The following is a 21,602-nucleotide window of genomic DNA, read 5'->3' as shown; positions in this document are numbered from 1 at the left end:
ATTCTACCCTGGCCTTCCTCCCCCAGCACACTTCGGTCTGGGGTCCTGATTGTTGGTTTACTCTGCTCACTCCTCCATTCCTGGCCAGCTCCATTCGAGGCAGGAACTGCGTGGTATGCAAGTTCCCACATTTAAAATAGTATGCAGCAGGGGCGCCTGGGTGGCTCATGGGTTAAGCCTCTGCCTTCGGCTCAGGTCATGATCTCAGGGTCCGGGGATCCAGCCGTGCTTCGGTCTCTCTGCTCAGCAGGGAGCCTGCTTCCCCCTCTCTCTGCAGGCCTCTTTGCCTACTTGTGATCTCTCTCCTCTCTGGCAGTTAAGTAAATAAATAAAATCTTAAAAAAAAAAAGTTACATTGTGTTTTGGACCATTTAGGGGTCCAATCTTAAAGTTTTATTTCAGATGTTCCTTTAAGATGATTTAGAAAAAATTAAAGATAATTATTGTAAGACAAAAATAGAAAGAGAAGAACAGGTAAAATCTATGTTCAGAGCAATAATTTGACATTTTAGTAAAAAGTTATATATTTACATTTTCTTTCTATAAAGAAATCATGACCAAAGTATGCATTTTGAAGGTTTGGTTTTTGTCTACCTAGCTTTGATGGATGAAAACTACCCAGAATGCAACCCCTCTTCACGCTAAATAAAACAATGAAATGACCTGTTTCTGTGAGTGTTGTGTTTCTCTGCATTATGCAATGTCAAGTGCCCATAAATAACCATTTAACTTTCAGAGAGGAGCTGAAGAGATGAGCAGTGTGGTGCCTGGCCTGGTCTCCAGTCTCCTAGTAACAGATATAACTGCTTATACCAGGTATGCCCATGGCCCCTCCTGCTCCTTGCAACCTTCTCCACCTGCTGGGTTCCCTTGCTCTGGGTGCTCACATGTACCCTACTTTGGGTGCTCATTATCTCCTACACCTTTGTAGGATATAGGAGGCCTTTCCTCTGGTCCCTACCTGTGTGTCTCCATGACTATTCCCAACCATCCTCTAACCCTGCCACTTTTATGTTGTATTCCATTAATGCTACCATTCTTTCAGGTCTCTTTGCTTGTGTACATGACTGGAATGCCCAACACTGATGCCCACTGGCCAACTCCTATTCATCCTTCATGCCCCAGTTCAAATTTCCCCAAGAAACAAGTGCTTCTTTGCCTATACTACCACTGCACTACCCTTCTCCCCCCAAAACAGCACTCCTTTCTATATAATTACAGTGTCCTGGTTTTCATTATAGGCATACCTTGTTTTGCTGTGTTTTGTTTTAGTATGCTTTGCAGATAATGCATTTTTAAAGAGATTTTATTTTTAAGTAATCTCTACATGCAGTGTGGGGCTCAAACTTACAACCCCAAGATCAAGAGTTGCATGCTTTACTGACTGAGCCAGGCAGGTGCCCCCAGATACTGCATTTTTTACAAGTGAAAGTTGGTGGCAGCACTGTATCCAACAAGTCTGTTGGCACCATTTTCCAACAGCATTTGCTTACTTTGTGTCACATTTTGGTAATTCTGATAATATTTCCAACTTTTTCATTATTACCACATTTGTTACAGTGATCTTTGCTATTACGATGATATTTGTTTTCGTACCATGGACTGTGCCCATATAAGACTGCAGACTTAATAAATGTGTGTTGATTGCTCCATGGACTGGCCAGTCCCTGATCTCTCTTCCCCTACTTGGGATTCCCTGTCCCCTGAGACATGACAATATTGAAATTAGGCCAATTAATAAACCTACAATGGCCTCTGAGTATTCAGGTGAAAGGAGGACTCACACATCTCTAACTTCAAATCAAAAGCTAGAAATAATTAAGCTTTATACAGAAGGCATGTTGAAAGCCAAGACAGGCCCAGAGCTAGGCCTCCTGCACAAACCAGCCAAGTTGTGAATGCAGAGGAAAAGCTCTTGAAGGAAATCAAAGTGCTGCCTCAGTGAAACACCAATGAAAAGAAAGTGAAACCGCCTAATTGCTGATGTGGAGAAAGTTTCAACATTCTGGACAGAAGATGAAACCAGCGACAACATTCCCTTCAGTGAAAGCTTAATCCAGAGCAATGCCTTAATTCTCTTCAGTTCTTTGAAAGCTGAGAGAGGTAAGGAAACTGAGGAAGAAAAGTTTGGAGCCAGCAGAGGCTGACTCTGAGGTTTAAGGAAAGAAGCCATCTCCATAACATAAAAGTACAAGGTGAAGCAGCAGGTACTGATGTAGAAAACTGCAGCAGGTTACACAGAAGGTCTAGCCCAGAGAATTAATGAAGGTGCTACATTAAATAACAAAATAAAATTTCAATGTAGATGTAACAGCCTTCTATTGGAAGGAAATGCCATTTAGGACTTTTGTAGCTACAGAGAAGTCAGTGCCTGGCTTCAGAGCTTCAAAGGACAATCTGACTCTTGTTAGAAGCTAATGCAGCTAGTGATTTTAAGTTGAAGCCAGTGCACACTGACCATTCCAAAAGTCCTAGGGTCCTTAAGAATTATGCTTGGTCTACTTTCCCTGTGCTCTATAAGTGGGAATAGCAAAGCCTGGATGATAACACATCTGTTTATAACGTGGTTTACTAAACATTTTAAGCCCACTTTTGAGACTTACTACTCAAAATAAAGATTTCTTTCAAAATATTACAGCCATTAACAGTACACCCGATCACCCAAGAGCTCTATGGAGATGGTTAATGTTTTAACACTGGCTAACACAGCGTCTATCCTGCAGCCCATGGATCAAGGAGTCATTTCAACTCTCAAATCTAATTTAATTCTTAATTAAATTCCATAATTTAGGGGCACCTGAGTGGCTCAGATGGCTGCTTGTCTGCCTTTGGCTCAGGTCATGATCTCCAGATCCTGGGATTGAGCCCCATGTCCGGCTCCCAGCTCAGTGGAGCGTCTGCTTCTTCCTTTCCCTCTGCTTCTCCCTCTGCTTGTGCTTCTCTCTGTCTCTCTCAAATTAATAGTTAAAAATCTTAAAAATAAATAAATTCCATAATTTATAAATTACAGAATTTACAATATAAATTAAATTAAATGTTATTTAATTCATATTTCATAAGGCTGTAACTGCCATAGATAGTGATTCCTCTGATGGCTTTGGGCAAAGTAAACTGAAAACCTCCTGGAAAGGATTCATGATTCCAGATGTCATTAAGAACATTCATGGGAAGAGGTCAAATACCAACACTTTCAAACAGAATCACATACTACAGAGAATTCGGTCATTGAGGCAAACTTCACGGTTGTCTTATTGTAAGAAAATGCCACAGCCACCCCAGCCTTCATCAGCCACCACCTTGACCAGTCAGCAGCCATCAACATCACGGAAAGACCTTCTACCAGCAAAAAGATTACAACTCACTGAAAGTTCAGATGATGATTAGCATTTTTTAGCAATAATTTTTTTTTTCAAATAAAGGAATGTACTTTGTTTTTTAAAGACATAATGCTATTATACACTTGACAGACACAGAATAGCATAAATATAACTTGTATATGTGTTAGGAAACCAAAGAAGTCATTTGACTCAGTTGATTGCAGTAAACACTTTGGTTGTATAGAACCAAACCTACAGTATCTTTGAATTGTGCCTGTTATATTCTCTGCCCACTAAACTATTAGATCCTTTGAGGGCTTGAGAATTTTTTATCACCTCCTACTTGTGCCTAACACAAAGGAGATGTTCCAGTTAAATTGTTGTTGAATAGGGGCGCCTGGGTGGCTCAGTGGGTTAGAGCCTCTGCCTTCGGCTCAGGTCATGATCCCAGGGTCCTGGGATCGAGCCCCGCATCGGGCTCTCTGCTCAGCAGGGAGCCTGCTTCCTCCTCTCTCTCTGCCTGCCTCTCTCCCTACTTGTGATCTCTGTCAAATAAATAAATAAAATCTTTAAAAAAAATTGTTGAATAAATGGCTAAATGGAATGAAAATGTCAGAATAACAATAACAACAAACACTTACATGGTGTTTATTACATGCCCGAAAGTACTCTAGATTCTTTGCAAATATTAGCTCATTTAAACTTCCTAACAACTATCTAGCATTAGTACTATTCTTGTCATTATTCCCATTTTACAGCTGAGGAAACAGAAGCACAGAGAGATTAAGTAACTTTCCTAAGGCTACACAGTAAGCCCCAGAGCCAGCAGGTAACCCAAAGCAGTTGGCCCTAGAGTCTGGGCTCTTAACCACTATGTCCTTAAAAACTGCGCTCTAAATGCATACCCAAAAATGATGACATGCAACTTCAGATATACTGCTGTATATCTGACTGCTGCTCTGCTCCATTAACAAAGATAATTTGCAGTTGGCCTTACAAAAGCAATCAGTATCACAAAGCTCATTTCTTTGCCACTTAGTTGATCTGTAAATCAGATTTCAGAAGAAGAAAATGTGACTTCCAGAAAATCTGATTGAAATCTATCAGACAATCCAAATGGGTCTCTAACCCAGATAAAAGTGATCATAAACCCAGTGGGCCTCTCACTGTAGAGACATGCCATTTGTTATGGCTGGCTTTGCAGAACTGGTGTGGTGAGGCATTCCAATCATAAATCTAAAGACCAAGGTCATTTATCAGCCTGTTGGAGGAAAGCACACCAACACTGAGAGTAGTCACTGAATTCTGCTGTCTGTAGCATGCTATCTAAAAAGTCTTTCCCTGATTAATAAAGTAGAGAATTAGTTGAAAAACTCCATATTTGGCAAATGGACATAGTTTGGTATTGATGATATTGTATCTGGAGGCCAAATAGAAGTGCTTCAAAGTAATGGTGTTCCCTGATGTATTTCCTACTTAAATGGAACACAGTCTTGGAAAAGCTGATTCTCTAGGAAAGCACCAGATGAGGATGTAGACCTCCCAACTTCTAGGGGCGCCTGGGTGACTCAGTCGGTTAAGAGTCTGACTTCTGATTTCTGCTCTGGTCATGATCTCAGGGCTGAGAGATCAAGCCTTGTGATAAGTTCTGCACTTAGCATGGAGTCTGCTTCAGATTCTCTCTATCCCTCCCTATCTGCCTCTCTCCCTGCTCATGCATGTGCTCTCTCTCTCAAATGAAAGAAAGAAAGAAAGAAAAATTCCAACATCCTGTTCCAGCTCTACCACTAACTATGGGAGTTTACACAAATCATGCAACCTTTCTATCCTTGGTGTCATTGTCCATAAAATGGGGTTGTGAAATTCTGTAATTTTCTGCATTTTCTGTAAAATCCTGCAATTTTCTGTAAAATTCTGCAGTTCATCGGGGCTGTTTTGCTTTGTATGGAAGATCAAGCAGTGTGCCGAAACCACCAACAAACAGATTCTATGACATCACCTCATGTCACTGTGTGGGGCGCTCACACAGATGGCAGGAAGGTGGCCTGCTGGTTGTTGGACAGAGAACAAAAGAGCAGCAATTTCCATCAAAGAGAGCAGAAGAAATGCTTCCAGAATCCAAAGAAGGCCAGCGTTACACGTCACTGCATAACTATAAAGGGCTGGGAAGAAACAACAGTCAAAATGCCAACTTAGGGTCCATTTATAAGGACTGGAAACTTGCTCTGAGCAGCCTTTGGCCTAACGGAGACAGACGTGAAGCTGTAAACAGCCTCAAACACCTCCAGGATCTCTAAGCATCCTTCAAGCAAGAGGCTGCTGGGCCCACATGGATCTTTATAGCCACATCTGCCAGGTAACATAAAAGTGTTTATAAAATCATTTTAAAGAATGGCACTACCAGCAGAATCCTGTTATTAGCAGAGATAAATTTGACATGAATTCGGATTCACAAAGGGTTAATGCATATTCTGTCCATATTTAAGAAAACCTAACAATCGTAAGTAATATCTCAATATCCAAAAATGGGAGATCTGATTTCATAAATTCTGATAAATCTACGCAATAGAATACTATGGACCTATTAAAATAATTATGTAGATATTTAACATTTATTGTTTTTAGAAAGGTGAATGTGAAATATGTTTTTCCTTGTTTTTTTTTCATGTAGTCTCCCCTGCACTTAGAACAGGGACTGATTTGCACATAGTAGGTACTCAACAGGGATTTGCTGAATACAATGCTGAATACATTTGCTGAATACAATGAATGAAAGACATTGTGACAAGGAAGAAGCAAATTAAAAGAATATGTCCTACTTTTGCAAACATATACATATAGCACAGAATCAGTATGAGATTACATACAATCAAAACAGTAATACAGAACATTGTTAGGTGGTGGGCTTATGGAGAATTCTACTTTTCTTCTAGGGTAGATACTATCATTATGGTACTCTTTTTTCTTTAAAAGACTTATTTTTGAGAGAAAGAGAATGCAGACGTGCATGCGTGGGTGGAGAAGGGCAGAGGGAGAGAGAAATCCTCAAGCCAACACCATGCTGCGTGCAGAGCATGATGCCAGACCCAATCCCAGGCCCTGAGATCATAACCTGAGCCGAAATCAAAGAGTCGGATGTTTAACCAACTGAGCCACCAGGTACCCCGCATTACAGTACTTTTTTTTTTTTTTAAGATTTTATTTATTTGACAGAGATCACAAGTAGGCAGAGAGGTAGGCAGAGAGAGAGAGGAGGAAGCAGGCTCCCCACCGAGCAGAGAGCCCCATGTGGGACTCGATCCCAGGACCCTGAGATCATGACCCTAACTGAAGGCAGAGGCTTAAACCACTGAGCCACTCAGGTGCCCCCTATTACAGTACTTTTTAACAATGAACATTTACTACTTTTGTAATTGGAAAAATAGTTATTGCTATTCTACAAATAAGAATATTTGACATAAGAATGTAAAACTTGGTAAAACATCATTAAAGAGTACAATGGATTTTAAGACTCTCCCTCACCCCCTCCCCCCACAAAAATCACCCCAGGATTATAAAGAAATATATACTTATTTGCATTATTCTATGGATTTTGAGTTCTACTAGTTAAGATTCCATACTAATAAACTTATTATTGGAAGCAACCTATCTATACTTGCCATAATGTAAGCTAATGCTCATGGGGGCTTAGAAAGGGAAAAATAAATATATTAACATCTACCACTAAAGTGGCAATCATGTTCTCTTAGATGGGGAAAGGCAACATAAGCAATATTGTCTAAAGAGGTAATCACTGCACACAAACCCACATGGCCTTCATACCAGCCAGTCCCTGACCACATGGGAACCTGACATGGCTGAACCCTGCCTGAGAAAAAAGTGTGAGATGCTCCTGTGTGCTACAGATTGCCAGAAACACATGTCAACTTCTGGGCTCAGTGACCCTTCCAGCTCTGGATCTCTTCCTCTGTGCATCCCCATAATATTGATAGGAGAAAGAAAAGACAACATTAACTTGCCGCTGTGCTCTGGGGAATCTGAACAGAGCTTATTTCCTCCTAGTGCCTTTCTCTCTCTCCAGCTGGAACCCTCTGGCCAGGATTCCTGCATTTTCCTCATTACTTCCTATACTTCCCACATCTCAGGTCATCTCACTTGAACAGGTACTGTTTTCCAAATGCATCGTTACAGACAGAACACACCTTCCACAGGCAATAGATGGTATCTGTGTTTCATTCCAGTCGGACGATTGAGGGGAGCTGGGAACACACTGAACAGTCCGAAGTCAATCAACAGGTTAGCTGGATGTGAGGTTCGCTTCTCTTCAGAGACTTCTTGTTTGGGCAGAGGTAAGCGCTGATGTCTGAACCGCCTGCTAATTGATGCCTAGGGACAGGAGTCCCCCCAGACTTTCTGTAAGAGTGTAACTACCGGCCTCCTTAGGTGCGGGCTGGCACAGTAACGCAGCCTCTCGCCTGCAGGAAGCTTCGTCACCCACCCGCAGTCCTGCTGGGACTGGGGCCAACCCAGGTGAACCTTGAAGAGCGCTGCACACTCCACTGGCAGGAAATCAGTCTGGGAAATGTACTTTCCATAGCAGAAGAATCTGATAACAAATTAAGCCCAGTTTGGAGCAGGATGTAAGGAAAGCCCTTTCCCTAGCAATGAAAAGTTAACCCTTTTGCCACTAACACAGTCCACTCTCTTGGTAGTCCCAAGGCCCGGACTTTTTATTTGCTCCCATGAATCAAGCAAGTCACTTCAATTCTCAGTTTCTCTTTACATATCCTCAAGGCCTTAATTCAATTCTGCATTGACCACGAAGCCTTCTCCAGGCCACCCTGATTTCTTTTCTCCCTGAACACTCACCTGCCTATTCCACACGTTTGGTAAGCAGAACATCGAGATACAAGCTCCGTTTCACTGCTGTGTAGGAAGCCTTGTGTCCCCTGTGTATTGGGTTGCAAGCTCCTTGGACACTGACTTACTCATCCTTTCTCTCTCCTATCAGCAACTATCAGAGTAAAGGTGCCCCAGAATGTGTCAAAAGATAATTGTTTAAGTCAAAGTGAAATAAGATTCCCCTTTGGCCCTCTTTGCTTTTAAAGGTAAAACCAGTGAGATATTTGATAATGAAAATGGGAGTTATTTCTCAAAAGGAAACAACATTTGAGTTGGATGTTGTTTATTTGGGTGTGGTTCATCTATGTGGTAGGTATCCATAACGGTGTTTAAACTGTTAACTGATTTCCAGTCACCAGCTCACTTGTGGTCTATTTCGTCTTACCATTGGTACTTTTGTGCCCAAGAATGCCTGAGCCAACATTCAATATAGAGAGAGGCCAGGCAGAAAGAAGGGTAAAATAAAATAACATTGGAGCAGGAGTTCGCAGATTAGGAGACCTAGTTTTTTTGATCCTTGTTGCATAGAAGTCAGAACAGACTGTCCTGGTTCCCTGACAAGCCACACACTTCACCAGGGTTAACTGTGCCCCTCTCTATGCCTGGCAAAGCCACATTCCGGCTCAGATATAACCTCTTCTGTGCAACTTAGCAGAGCTAATCATGTCCTGTTATACCCCCTTAGCATTATGTTGTAACTGGGTGTACACATGTCTTCCCTTACATTAAAGCATGAAACTCATTAAGTTGCACAAGGACGTTATTCAAGACATTAATTTTATTTATTTATTTATTTATTTTAGTTTCTGTTACTTGATTGTGAGGATAACAGGTGCAAAGCACTTAAGTGATCTATTCAAAGCCCTGAACCAAATCGGCCCTTGAAGTATGAGCAGACCCCGCCGCTTCTGAGTTCTGTGACCCCAGAGCCAGCTACCCGTGTCTCAGAAAAAGAAAGTCCCTCAAGCATGAGTGGAAAAAGAAGAGCTGGATGAGAAGTGAATGCCTGTGTGCCTCTGACCTGATGACAGACGAGGAATCGTGGCTCCCTGTGACATCCTGGGTGTGGCATCCAGAGCCTCCTCTCCTAGGACTTCTCAGGAGGACCCTCTGAAGGGTACCCGTGAAGACCCCTCTCCACTTCCCAGTGTGACCTTTTCTACAATTTGGAGTAATAATTCATGATTAGTAGCTGGTCTGGTTAAAAATCATTAGTCATTCCATTGAGGAGCTTCTGTTTGAAAAGTCTGAAAAGTTCAGATCAGTAACTATAAACTGTCCCATAGCTTCAGTTTTCCTCTCCATCACATGACAATTGCCCACCTGCCTAGCCTGCAAGGTCTACCAAGGTAGTGACTATTTATCACTCAGGATGGCGTTAGCGCCAAGATCTCAGATTTGACGCTCTTCCTTCCTTACTATATACTCCCAATGTCCACCTGAGTCACTCCTTACCCTCTAACACGCTGGGTTCTTCCAAACCTCTGGTCCCCCAACCCTCCTCTCTTAGCCCACCCACCTCATTTGGCCCCATGGACAGCTGATTTCATTTCTACCTTGGCCGGCACCCTTTACCCTTCACCCTTTCTCTGGGTCAGGCTGCATAGCCCTACCAATTTCTCTCTTTCCTTGCCAGCTACTGTGTGCTGCTAGAGACACTCATGAAACACTGAGACCATTATGAACCCATGCCTTTTAACCTCCACCAAGGCTTCACAATATACCTCCGGATGAACCACACTAAGCACTGTGTTTATTTTATTTTTTTTTAAAGACTTTATTTATTTATTTGACAGAGAGAGAAATCACAAGTAGATGGAGAGGCAGGCAGAGAGAGAGAGAGGGAAGCAGGCTCCCTGCCAAGCAGAGAGCCCGATGCGGGACTCGATCCCAGGACCCTGAGATCATGACCTGAGCCGAAGGCAGCGGCTTAACCCACTGAGCCACCCAGGCGCCCTAAGCACTGTGTTTAAAACCAACTACGATGTACCGAGTTTTGTGACTAGTGTGACCAATCTCCCAATCACCTAGCCTGGAAATCAAACTGGACTTTCTCCTTTTCCTCTCCTTCCTTCAAAGCTGTCATCAACCCCTTTTTTTTTTTTTTTAATTAAGTTGCTGTATATCCAAAACCGATTCCTTCTTTTCATTCCCCTGTAAGCCCATACACTGTCCTAGTGTTACTATGGTGATAACTTCACAACTGAGCTTGCTCTCTCTAATCTCTGGCCCAAGTTCCATCTTATCCGACTTGACTAAAGTTTGGCTGATAACGTGCCCCAAAACCACTGGTAGCCTTCTCCTCTCTGCCAAAGACAGATCACATTCCTGAGGCTGGCAGTCAAGGTCTTCTCTGCCCTGACCCTAATCTGCATCTTCAGACATCACCCCCTGCTTCACTTCATGCGGAACAAAATGAAGTAAACAGAACAGAACAGGTCAGGGTGCACCTCACATATAAAGGGTAAGTCTGTCATGCAACTCATGGTTCCTAAAATAAAATCTGCTTGTTACCAAGGGTCGTGTTAAAGCTTGCCAACCACTGATCTACGCCATTTGCTATACCTAAGCGTGCCCTGAGACTTTCTCTTTCATTTTGAAATTATGAAATACTGCAAGTACACAGACTAGTTTGTAGGATAATAAACAATTGTTGGTCAACCCTTAACATATAACCTGTACTTCAGATTTTAAAATATGCATTTATGTGTGTGTATACATGAGTCTGTTTATGTATGAGTCTATATATGTGTAGTGTGTGTGTGTGTGTGTGTGTGTGTGTGTATAAAACAGCCACAACTGAGACTTAACCTTCTGTGTCCACCCATTCCATCCTTCCCTCCCACTGACAGTCTCTATGCACTGAATTTGGTGTTTTTCATTCCAATATTTTCATATTATGACACTATAAAATTATATAACTAAAGTAATGATATAAAAAATCATGAAATTAAATACCCATAAAGAATATATACTGTTTTGAATATATTTTTTTAAGATTTTATTTATTTATTTGACAGAGAGAGATCACAAGTAGGCAGAGAGGCAGGCAGAGAGAGAGGAAGGGAAGCCGGCTCCCCGCTGAGCAAAGAGCCCGATGCGGGACTCGATCCCAGGACCCTGAGATCATGACCTGAGCCGAAGGCAGTGGCTTAACCCACTGAGCCACCCAGGCGCCCCTGTTTTGAATATTTTTAATCTTTATGTAAACTTTGTATCTAACATCCTGCAGCCTCCCTTCTTTAATATGTTTTGTGTTTTCCCACATTAATCATGACATGATTCTCTAGTTGATTCATTTTCTCTGATCAGTATTTTCTGAATAATTCCTTTGTCCACCCTCCCGTGGATAGCCACACAGGTTGTTGCCAGTTATTTGCTGTGACAGACAAGGCTGGAGCTTAGTTCCTACATGTCTTCTTCCGTATATCCCTTTGAAGCGGATTCCTCTTCAGATCTTTGCCCAGGCTGTTCCCTTTACCTATCTCTAGCTCAGGAAACTTCACACTTCTTTGGTGATATCTATCTATCTCTAGCTCGGGGAAACTTCATCTATCCCCAAAGGCACCCCCACATGCCGAGTCTTCCACGCCTTCCTATTCACCCAGTCCAAGTAGTATCGTCCATCCACTGTCCTGCAGCTTTCAGTGTGTATCTCTTGAAAGACACCATCACATCATCGCATATAACTTTGTCCTGCAGTTGTTTGGGTACAGCCCCTGACTTTCTTATGGGCAAGTACCATGTCATATGGCACTCAAATCTCTCCCCACCCCACCCCCACTTAGAGCCGCGTGCAGATAGACGCCCAGATTCGCAGGGCAGATCCGCAGGGAATGTCTGTAGAAGCCACTGAGCTTTCCTTCCTTTGCTACCAAGCACTGCTATCACCATCTAATGACAGCTCTCATGACAGCAATAGACACCTAATGGCTGCAGCACTCTCGTTATCATTTCACCATGAGGGTAAAGAGAAGCCCATTACTACCATCAACACTGTATGTTGGAGGTAAATGGAGGTAAATGGGATACCTTGAACTTGGTAACTTCCTGGGGCTAAATGACTACAGGCGGTGCCTATGTGTTAAGAGCAAAGCAAACACATTCAGATGTAAAAGAAATCAAACATTGAGCAGATAAGCATGTGACAAATCAGTCAACCAATGCTTAGCGCCACCACTGTAGGCAGGACTTAAGAAGGAATCCATTTCTCCTTCTACCTAGTCCCTAATAGTCCCTAGACCTCAGCAATCACTCTACACTCTAGCCTGCAGAGAGAGACACGGAGTTTGTGTTGCCAGTGGCTGCCCGTGTAGCTTCAGAAACCTTGACCAGGGACAGGATTGTGGAGAGGCGATGTGCCTGTCCACCCACAGATGCTCATCTCCCCTCCAAGTTCAATGGTGTGGCGATGGGGGCATGGTGAGGGACTTCCTCCTGACTCCAAAGCAGATACACATTCCCATGATACTAGACATGGATAAGGTTCACAGATGAGATGTGGAAAAATCAGTTCAAGAACCCAATGCTGCAAACCGCTTTCCATTTTACTCCTCAGTACAAAGTACTGGCTTAAATGATGTCAAGTTGACACTTGTTTATACATGCCTCATAAATTAGTAATAGAACATGTCCAGGTCACGGGATTTTTATAAGCACTCACCATTCCAAGCCATATGACCTACCAGAGAGACAGTAACTAAAAGAAGCTGTTCCCCCACCCCCACCCCTGTTCCAGTTAGGGGCTGATAGAAAGGTCAGCTGAAGCCCTGAAAATCCTAGTCCTATGGAGTAGCTTAAAACTCATGTTGGACATGGGCTAAACAAGGACAAGCAAACTTACGAGGCACTAGGAAATCAAACTTTCTGCTTCTAGGTTTTGGAGTTTGATTTTAGGAAGGGCCAAGGATGAGAACAACCATTTCTCTTTACTGTAACATGACCTCAAGTCTCAGGTGACATCTGATTATAATCTGTGCAAGCGCCACCTGAGTGCCTGGATTGTTTTTCCAATTGAGTTGAAATGCCCATGGCCACGGTTTCTGCGTCAGCTGCCTGCCAACATAAACTCTACAGCCACACACCATTTGGTCTTTGCCTTGGCATAGCCAGCCACACACCACCTGGGGGCCCTGGACGATGGAGACTCCGACTGTAACAGCCGCCAAGACACCAACAATTCCTCCAGTCCTCGCCCAGATCGCCCCTTCTCAAGGAGCCGTCCCCACCACCCTACTGACTTCCTATCACTTGCACCCTCCCCAGCCCTCTGGGGCCCCTTCCTCTGCTCTACTTCTTGTTTTCTGTGGTACTTTTCACTTCGTGCCTTCATACATTACTTCCTTTCCCATGGGTTTTTTTTTTTTTTTTTTGATTGCGGTAAAATATACCTAATGAAATTTTCCATCTTAACCCTTTCTAGGTGTATTAAGTACATTCATGTCGTCGTACAACCAATATCCAGAACTCTTTTCATCTTGTGAAACTGAAACTCTGTAGCCATTCAACAGCAACTCTCCTTGCCCCCTTCCTCCAGCCCCAGGCAGACACCCTACTACTTTCTGTCTCTATGCCTTTGGCTACTCCCGTACCTCAGATAAATGGGAGCAGGCAGCGCTCGTCTTTTTGTGACTGGCTTATTTCAGCTGGCATGCGGTCCCTTGGATTTATCCATGTTGTAGCATGTGTCAGAATGTCCTTCCTTTTCATTTATTTATTTATTTTAAGATTTGATTTATTTATTTGACAGAGAGAGAGAGAGAGAGATCACAAGTAGGCAGAGAGGCAGGCAGAGAGAGGAGGAAGCAGGCTCCCCCCAGCAGAGAGCCCGATGCAGGGCTCGGTCCCAGGACCCTGGGATCATGACCTGAGCCGAAGGCAGAGGCTTTAACCCACTGAGCCACCCAGGTGCCACCTGTCCTTCCTTTTTAAAACTGAATATATGTCATTGTATGTATACACTGTACTTTGGTCATCCACTCATCTGTCCACGGACATTTGGGTGCGTCCACCTTTTGGCTAGTGTGAGTAACGCGACTATGAACATGGGTGTGCAACCATCTCCTCGAGACCCTGCTTTCAGTTCACAGGGGTAGAGAGTAGTCCCCCTTATCCGCAGTCTTGCTTTCTGCCATCTCAGCTTCCCGCAGTCAAGTGTGGTTCGGAAGCAGGTGATCCTCATCCTCAGGAGGTCAACAGGAGCCTAACACTAGGTCATAGCGCCTGTGTCATTCCCCTCCCTTCCTCTCTTCCCGTGGGCATGTTAGCTACTTACATCACAAGAGGGCCGAGTAGGGCACAAGGTATTTTGAGACAGAACACATTTGCGTAACTTTGTTATGGTACATTGGTATAATTGTTCTATTTTATTATTAGTTATTACTGTTAGTCTCTCACTTTGCCTGACTTATGTTAAACATTATGGTATGTATGTATGTATGGGACAGATAGAGAATTCAGTACTCTCTGCAGTTTCAGGCATCTCCTAGGGGTCTTGGAACATAGCCCCTACAGAGAAGGGGGGGATCACTATACACTCAGAAGGGCAATTGCTCCATCATTGGATGTTCTATTTTTTTAAAGATATATTTATTTGAGAGGGAGGGGAGGGTCCGAGGGAGAAGGAGAGAGAGAATCTCAAGCAGATTCCGCACTGAGTGTTGAGCCCCACATGGGTCTTGATCTCACGACCCTGAGATCATGACCTAAGCCAAGATCAAGAGTCAGATGCTTAACTGACTAAGCCACCCAGGTGCCCGGCAACTCTATTTTTTAATTTTTTTTTAAGATTTTATTTATTTTATTTGACAGAGAGAGAGATCACAAGTAGGCAGAGAGGCAGGCAGAGACAGAGGGGGAAGCAGGCTCCCTGCTGAGCAGAGGGCCTGATGCGGGGCTCGATCTCAAGACACTGAGATCATGACCTGAGCTGAAGGCAGCGGCTTAATCCACTGAGCCACCCAGGCACTCTCTATTTTTTAATTTTTTGAGGACCTGCCATACTGTTTTCCATACTGCTTGCACTATTTTAAAATCCCACCAGTACTGCACAAGGGCTCCAATTCTTCAGCATCTCTGGCAACACTTGTTACTCTCTGGCTGTTCTGTTTTGGAATTTTTTGGTAGCCATCTTAATGGGTATGTTTTGAATATATTATTTTTATTTATTATGTTTATTGTCTGTCCTTCCTGGCCCTGCTGCTAGCCCAGAATATAAACTCCATTAGCAGAGGGATCTTTGCCTGTTTTGTTCACTGATATATCCCTGTATCGAGAACAGGACTTGGCATATAGTAAGGGCTCAGTATATATACACTGTAAGAATGAATAAATGAATTGGTGAAAGACACACTGACCGTATACTGGTCTTTAACTTCCTTGTTTCTATGTCAAAATCTCAATCTGGCACTCTCTCTCTGTTTACCTGTGTATCCATCCATTCACCCATCCACACATTACCTTTAAGCAAGCTACTTAGCATATGAAAGCAATTATTCTTTGAACAAATATTTGCTGAGTGTCTACTATGTGCCATTATTATGTTCAATATTGTTCAGATGGAAATCCTAAAGACCTGGAATTCTGTGTTTTTGGAGAGCGCACAAGAAATCCGTAAGAAAACCAAGGAGAGACTCTGTAGTACACAGAAAATTTAGTTCTTGTCGGGCATGTCCATTTATTATCGATGTCCACTCGAGATCTCTGCTCATCATTTATTATCATTTATTTTCGATGTCCACTCGAGATCTCACAGTACCTCAAAATGAACACAACAGAACAGAACAGAGCCTCTTCCTCCACTGACCTTGCTTCTGTCCCATGGTCCTTGTCCCTATCTCAGTAAATGGCTCCCAGAAACCAGAGATATGTACCTGGTCCTCCCCTTTATCCAGTTGCAAATAATAACTATTCTAATGACTAACATATATTGAGCTCTTACTCTATGCAAGGAACACTTCTAAGTTCTTTGCATGTTACTAACTTATTTATTACTCACAACTCTATGACATGGAGTACAGATGAGGCAATAGGTCACGTCTCTTGTCCAAAAGAAGGGACCACACAGCTGGGAAGTGGCAGAGCCGGAATTCGTACCCAGCTAGTATTGCTCCAGAGCCTATGCCCTGAACTTCTACACTATTCAGGAAATGCTGTTTCAAGCTCATTTATTGAAAAACCATTCTAAAATATATTAGCTCACTTTCCTAAATGTGTAAGTGAAAATAATGTGTATTAATTCAGAACTGTACAAGTCCTTCAGCTCTTTCCGGATATCACTGATCACTAAGCAGCTTGGGTAATAGAGGTACCGATCATCAGAAAGATTGTGGACAGTTATCTATGGTGAGCCTAGAGCCTTTCTAGGAAGTTGCTCTTAAATAAAAGTTCTTTTTTTTTTTTTTAAAGATTTTATTTATTTTCAGAGAGAGAGAGAGAGAAAGTGACCACAAGCAGGTAGAGTGGCAGGCAAAGGGAGAAACAGGGTCCCAGCTGAGCAGAGCCTGATTCGGGGCTTGATCCCAGGACCCTGGGATCATGACCTGAGCCCAAGTCATATGCTTAACCATCTGAGCCACCCAGGCATCCCTCTTAAATAAAAGTTTTAATAGGACTTTATCGTCCTCTTTTGATTTTTTTTTTCCCCAAAGCGGAATGTGTCAGTAACAATTAGCTTAACTGAAGACTTCATTGTCATTTATGTAAACAAGGCATATCCATTATATAAACACTATTAAAAATGGACAACTTTTTTTCTACTTTGAGGTTGTATTGATCTTGGAGGCCATGGGAGCTGGAAGGCAGAAGGCCCAAACCCTACTCAAATTAAATGAGTCACATACTTAAAAATAAACCACGATCCTTCTGGCACCAATGGTGCCATCTGTAAACCGAGAATAATAAAGGCCAACAACTTGAGGTTTCTGAATTAAAGTTGAAAAAAAATAAAAAATGAATGTAATTATAAGCCTAAGACAAGATGCCTGCAGGTCCAGAAAGTGTCACTTCCAAGTTTTAAGCCGATTTCATGTGTAACAGCCTACATTAAGTGCATCATCCATTTAACATTCAAATGAAATGCTTTTAGATCAGATGATTTTAACCCAAAAGGATGCACTTTAGCATCCCAAGAGCGCCTTTAGAAAACAAACTGACGCAGTACCAGCCAGAAGCTATTCAGGCGAGTTGCACAGATCATATGGTCTTGGGAGGAGACAAGCACTGATTGTTACCAGAAAACTCAAGGTCAGAACTTGGAGTTCCATTTCCACCACCCCAGGGCTCGCTTCCACAAAGGACGGTAGTATCTACTGAAAAGTTGCAATTATTCCCCGGCTCGCTATTTCAGCCTCACCAACTACTCATCCCCACCAGAGAATCCACCTCCTTCACACATTTCCAAATAACAGCAGCAAACGATGTTTTTGCCCCCCTCCTTTTTTTTTTTTACAACATCCCAAAGGATGGAGAAGGTAAAGAATGTTGTTAACCAGAAGTGATTTCAGCTGAAGTGTGATTGATTGTTTTTCAGATAAGCATTGCTACATAAAAGTAGGAAGCAGGGCTCTAAACATAACCTGACTTTTAAAAATACCTTTAAAATACTTGGCCTGGGGTGCCTGGGTGGCTCAGTGGGTTAAAGCCTCTGCCTTCGGCTCAGGTCATGATCCCAGGGTCCTGGGATTGAGCCCCCCATCAGGCTCTCTGCTCAGCAGGGAGCCTGCTTCCCCCCTCTCTCTCTGCCTGCCTCTCTGCCTGCTTGTGATCTCTCTCTCTGTGTCAAATAAATAAATAAAAATCTTTTAAAAATAAATAAAATAAAATAAAAAATACTTGGCCAGACTAACGCTTTGTTGACCTATGTGGGTTTTCCCTTTCCCGCCCTTTTCCCCCAGCCCCCATATCCAGTTGAGACTTCTGAAATGGAAAAGGGCCTCTTGCAGGTCCTTGCTAGTAAATCAGAGCATTCCAGAAAGAGCTTTGGTTTGACTTTTGCTTGCAAAAGAATGTACTGTCGGTTAAAACAGCAAGAGAAAACCACACTTGAGAACACAGCCTGATCTTGACCACCCAGAGGGCAGCCTGGCATCTTCTGTCAAGATCTGTCAGTCTTCTGAGAGATGGCCAGGCCTGGAGCAGCCCTCACAGCCTCTGTCCACACAGTTAATCAGCCGGTAATTTTTTCTGGTGACTATAGACTGGCCCAGGTCATTCCTACAGTCTATATTTATCATCTATAATATGGTATTGAGTCTGTCAAGGAAGTCCTGATGCTTCACACGCATTAACTTAACAACCTCCAAATTTCTTCAAAAGTAAAAAGAACTGTCAGTCAGTGGAGAGTAAATTCATTACAATTAAGCACTAAGCTTCTTGTTTTCACTTCTCATTCAACTACACTGAATCTAAATTCAGCTTAATACAACTGGTAGACCAGATTAGGAACGCCTTTTTCTTTTTTTTTTTTTTTAACATTTTATTTATTTATTTGAGAGAGACAGAGAGGCTGAGAGAGACAGAGCATAAGTGGGGTGAGGGACAGAAAGAGAAGCAGACTCCTTGTGGAGCAGGGAGTCTCACATGGGGCTCGATCCCAGGATTCCAGGATCATGACCCAAGCCAAGGGCAGATGCCCTGAGGCGTCCCCTCAGATTAGGAACTCCTACTCCTAAAGACTCTGGGCTGCCATTTCCTTTCTATTTCCCTTGAGCATTAAGCATTCCATTTCTCCCATGAAAAGAATGACTTTACTTTGTCTTACTGACGAACTAACAATCTACAAATCTAATCCACTATGGGTTTGTGCTACGTAAATCCACACAAACCTACTATGGGTTGAAAAGGCACAGTCACCGCCTCTAAATCCTCCATCAACCATCAACAATTAAAACATTTTTCTCTATCATCTGTTTTCCAGATGGTAGTAACATCTCCCTACTCCCGACCTTTGATCTAATTCTGGCTGAAAGAGGAGAGCTCGTCCCTAGCTGTTAAGGACCTACTGTGACCGCAGGCAGAAAGGCTCAAGGGATTTTAGTGTGGGGAGAGCTTTAAAGACCATTTACTTGGGAAACAGCAAATAGATTTCAGCCCTAGTGCCAACCTTTTTGGTAAGGGCTTCCTAGAGTCCTGTGCTGAGAGGCATTCTAGGCGTGAGCCGAACTCAGAGGGAAAGCTTCTGCGAGTGACTTACTGCCACAGGCTCTTGATTGAGGGTCACCAGGCTCAGGAGGGAGCCATGGCACAGAGCCATGTATTTGCCATTCCTGAGTTGATTCTACAATATGGAGCTAAAAGACTTGCAGTCCACTGTTTTCCCCACTTGACTTTTTAAAAAAGTAGAAGTCAAAGCAATCATAAAAAACTACTTTGAGATATTCACGACAATAAATATTTAAGAAAATCCATGCTCCCTGAAAGGGACCCCAGCCAAAGTCCTTGCTGACATGTCCCAGAGAGAGCCAAAGGTGGAATTTATTTGTTTGTTTGTTTGTTTGTTTACAAGAGCAAGGGAGAGAAAGCATGAGTGGGGTGAAAGGCAGAGGGAGAAGCAGACTCCTTGCTGAGCAGGGAGCCTGATGTGGGGCTCGATGCCGGGATTTTGGGATTATGACCTGAGGATGAGCCATCCAGGTGCCCTACTTTTAATTTTTTAAATATTTTTATTTATTTGAGAGAGAGAGAGAGAGATGAAGAATCTCAGGCAGATCCCACACTAAGCGCCAAACCTGAGATCATGACCTGAGCTGAAACCGTGAGTGAATGCTCAACCAACTGAGCCACTCAGGTGCCCCCAAAGGTGGAATTTCTAAGTTCTTGTTCACCTGCACCCTGACAGGTGCCACCTCTTAGAGCTCCACTGAGAGAGGGTTAAGTAGGAGCTGAGTAGTCCTCCAGCAGTTATGTGGCTTCTGTGATAGGACTGCATGGGGAAGGACGAAGAAAAAAAAGACTAAGGTTTGAGAGTCAAGTAAATGTCAGTGATCCCAAAGACAAAGGAAAGTATTAAGCAGAAAAGTCAATGCGATGCTTGTTTTGATAGGAAAAATGGAGAATCAATTTCTTGAACTTGAACCAGAAAAGCTCTCTTCTTCACTCAGTCAATAGTATTTACTTGCTTTCTGCTCTGCTCTTAACACTGATGGATCAAGTGGGTACAGACAAGGCAAAAGACATGGTTCCTTTCGTAGCCAGCTTAAAATCTCTCTCCGTCTCCCCTGAGGTGGGCTTGGATGCCAGAAGCCAAGTTAGCCCTCTGGAGAGACACAATTGGCCTCCCAACATCTACTCTGTGTTGTCAGCCAACTGGCTCCCAGGTGAGGAGAACATTTTTGGCAGTAACTGTAGTAGAGAGCAGGCAAGAGACCTTAAAAAAAGGCAAGGGAGAGGAGGCAGGCATGTGATTCTGGAGACAAATAAACACAATTAGCTGTGCTAGAAACAAACTGAAAAGCCTCTGTGGGAAGACTGATTCCCTATGCCAAGAGAGAAAACCAAAGGGAAATTCATTTTCAAAGAAACCTTTTACTTCCCCTGGCAGCCATGGGCCACTGACTGTCATAGTTTCCGTCAAGTTCTTTTTCTTCTGGGTTTCCCTAACATCTCAAATACTATGGCAATGGTGCTTTATTTACCAGGTTTGCTGACCAGACAGAATCCACTAATGTTTCAGGCTGGTCATGTCATTCATGGAGATAATTCCAAGCCTTTCAGAGACATTCTGTCCCTCTGCACCTAAAGAGACTCAAATTGCTGCACTGGTCAGGGGATGGAATTGACAGAAATCATAGTCACATTCCTGGATGTCTGTTCTTCCACCAGATCTGGTTGTTGTGTAGGATTAGCTACAGCAGAGAGGCCTAGCGGCAACCCCCTAACATGGGATTAACAGGACAGGCTCTGGAGTTAGGCAACTTGTACCATAGCAGCATACAAATTGCGTGACCTTGGGCAAGTAATGTAATCTCCTTGTGTCTCATTGTCTTCATCTATAAGGATACAATAGCACCTGACTAATAAATAGGGTTGTTGTGAATTTTAAAGAATTATAATAAAAGAGTCCTTATCTTTTAGAAATGCATACTAAAATACTCACAAATAATAATATGAATTCTGGGATTTGCTTCAAAATCATTTGGAGGTCATGGGACGCCTGGGTGGCTCAGTTGGTTAAGCAGCTGCCTTCAGCTCAGGTCATGATCCCAGCGTCCTGGGATCGAGTCCCACATCGGGTTCCTTGCTCGGCAGGGAGCCTGCTTCTCCCTCTGCCTCTGCCTGCCATTCTGTCTGCCTGTGCTCGCTCTCTCCCCCTCTCTCTCTGATAAATAAATAAAATCTTTAAAAAAAAAAAATTCGTTAAAAAAATCATTTGGAGGTCAGGTATAT

The 21,602-nt window shown here is 43.0% G+C and overlaps 1 protein-coding gene and 1 long non-coding RNA gene across 3 annotated transcripts in view; one reads left to right on the top strand and one right to left on the bottom strand.

Annotated features, from left to right (window-relative positions):
• PAQR8 (progestin and adipoQ receptor family member 8) overlaps positions 1-21,602 on the bottom strand; it is a 43,184-nt gene that overhangs the window by 8,915 nt on the left and 12,667 nt on the right. Inside the window, exon 2 of one of the 2 annotated variants that reach the window (XM_032340248.1) lies at positions 9,241-9,378. The exons of the other annotated variant lie outside the window; for it this stretch is intronic. Within the exon in view, the coding sequence (XP_032196139.1) occupies positions 9,241-9,291 (51 nt within the window). The 5' untranslated portion in view covers positions 9,292-9,378. The remainder of the gene's footprint in view (positions 1-9,240; positions 9,379-21,602) is intronic. 2 annotated transcript variants of the gene reach the window in all.
• LOC116588751 lies at positions 5,307-9,247 on the top strand. Its single transcript, XR_004285063.1, has 3 exons — positions 5,307-5,817; positions 6,291-6,476; positions 9,023-9,247. It is a non-coding gene; the product is annotated as an uncharacterized LOC116588751 (long non-coding RNA).

This window comes from Mustela erminea, chromosome 4 (genome assembly GCF_009829155.1).
Source record: "Mustela erminea isolate mMusErm1 chromosome 4, mMusErm1.Pri, whole genome shotgun sequence".
Taxonomy (NCBI): Eukaryota; Metazoa; Chordata; class Mammalia; order Carnivora; family Mustelidae; genus Mustela; species Mustela erminea.
The sequence above is the reverse complement of the archived record's forward strand: the minus strand, read 5'-3'. Positions and strand labels throughout refer to the sequence as shown.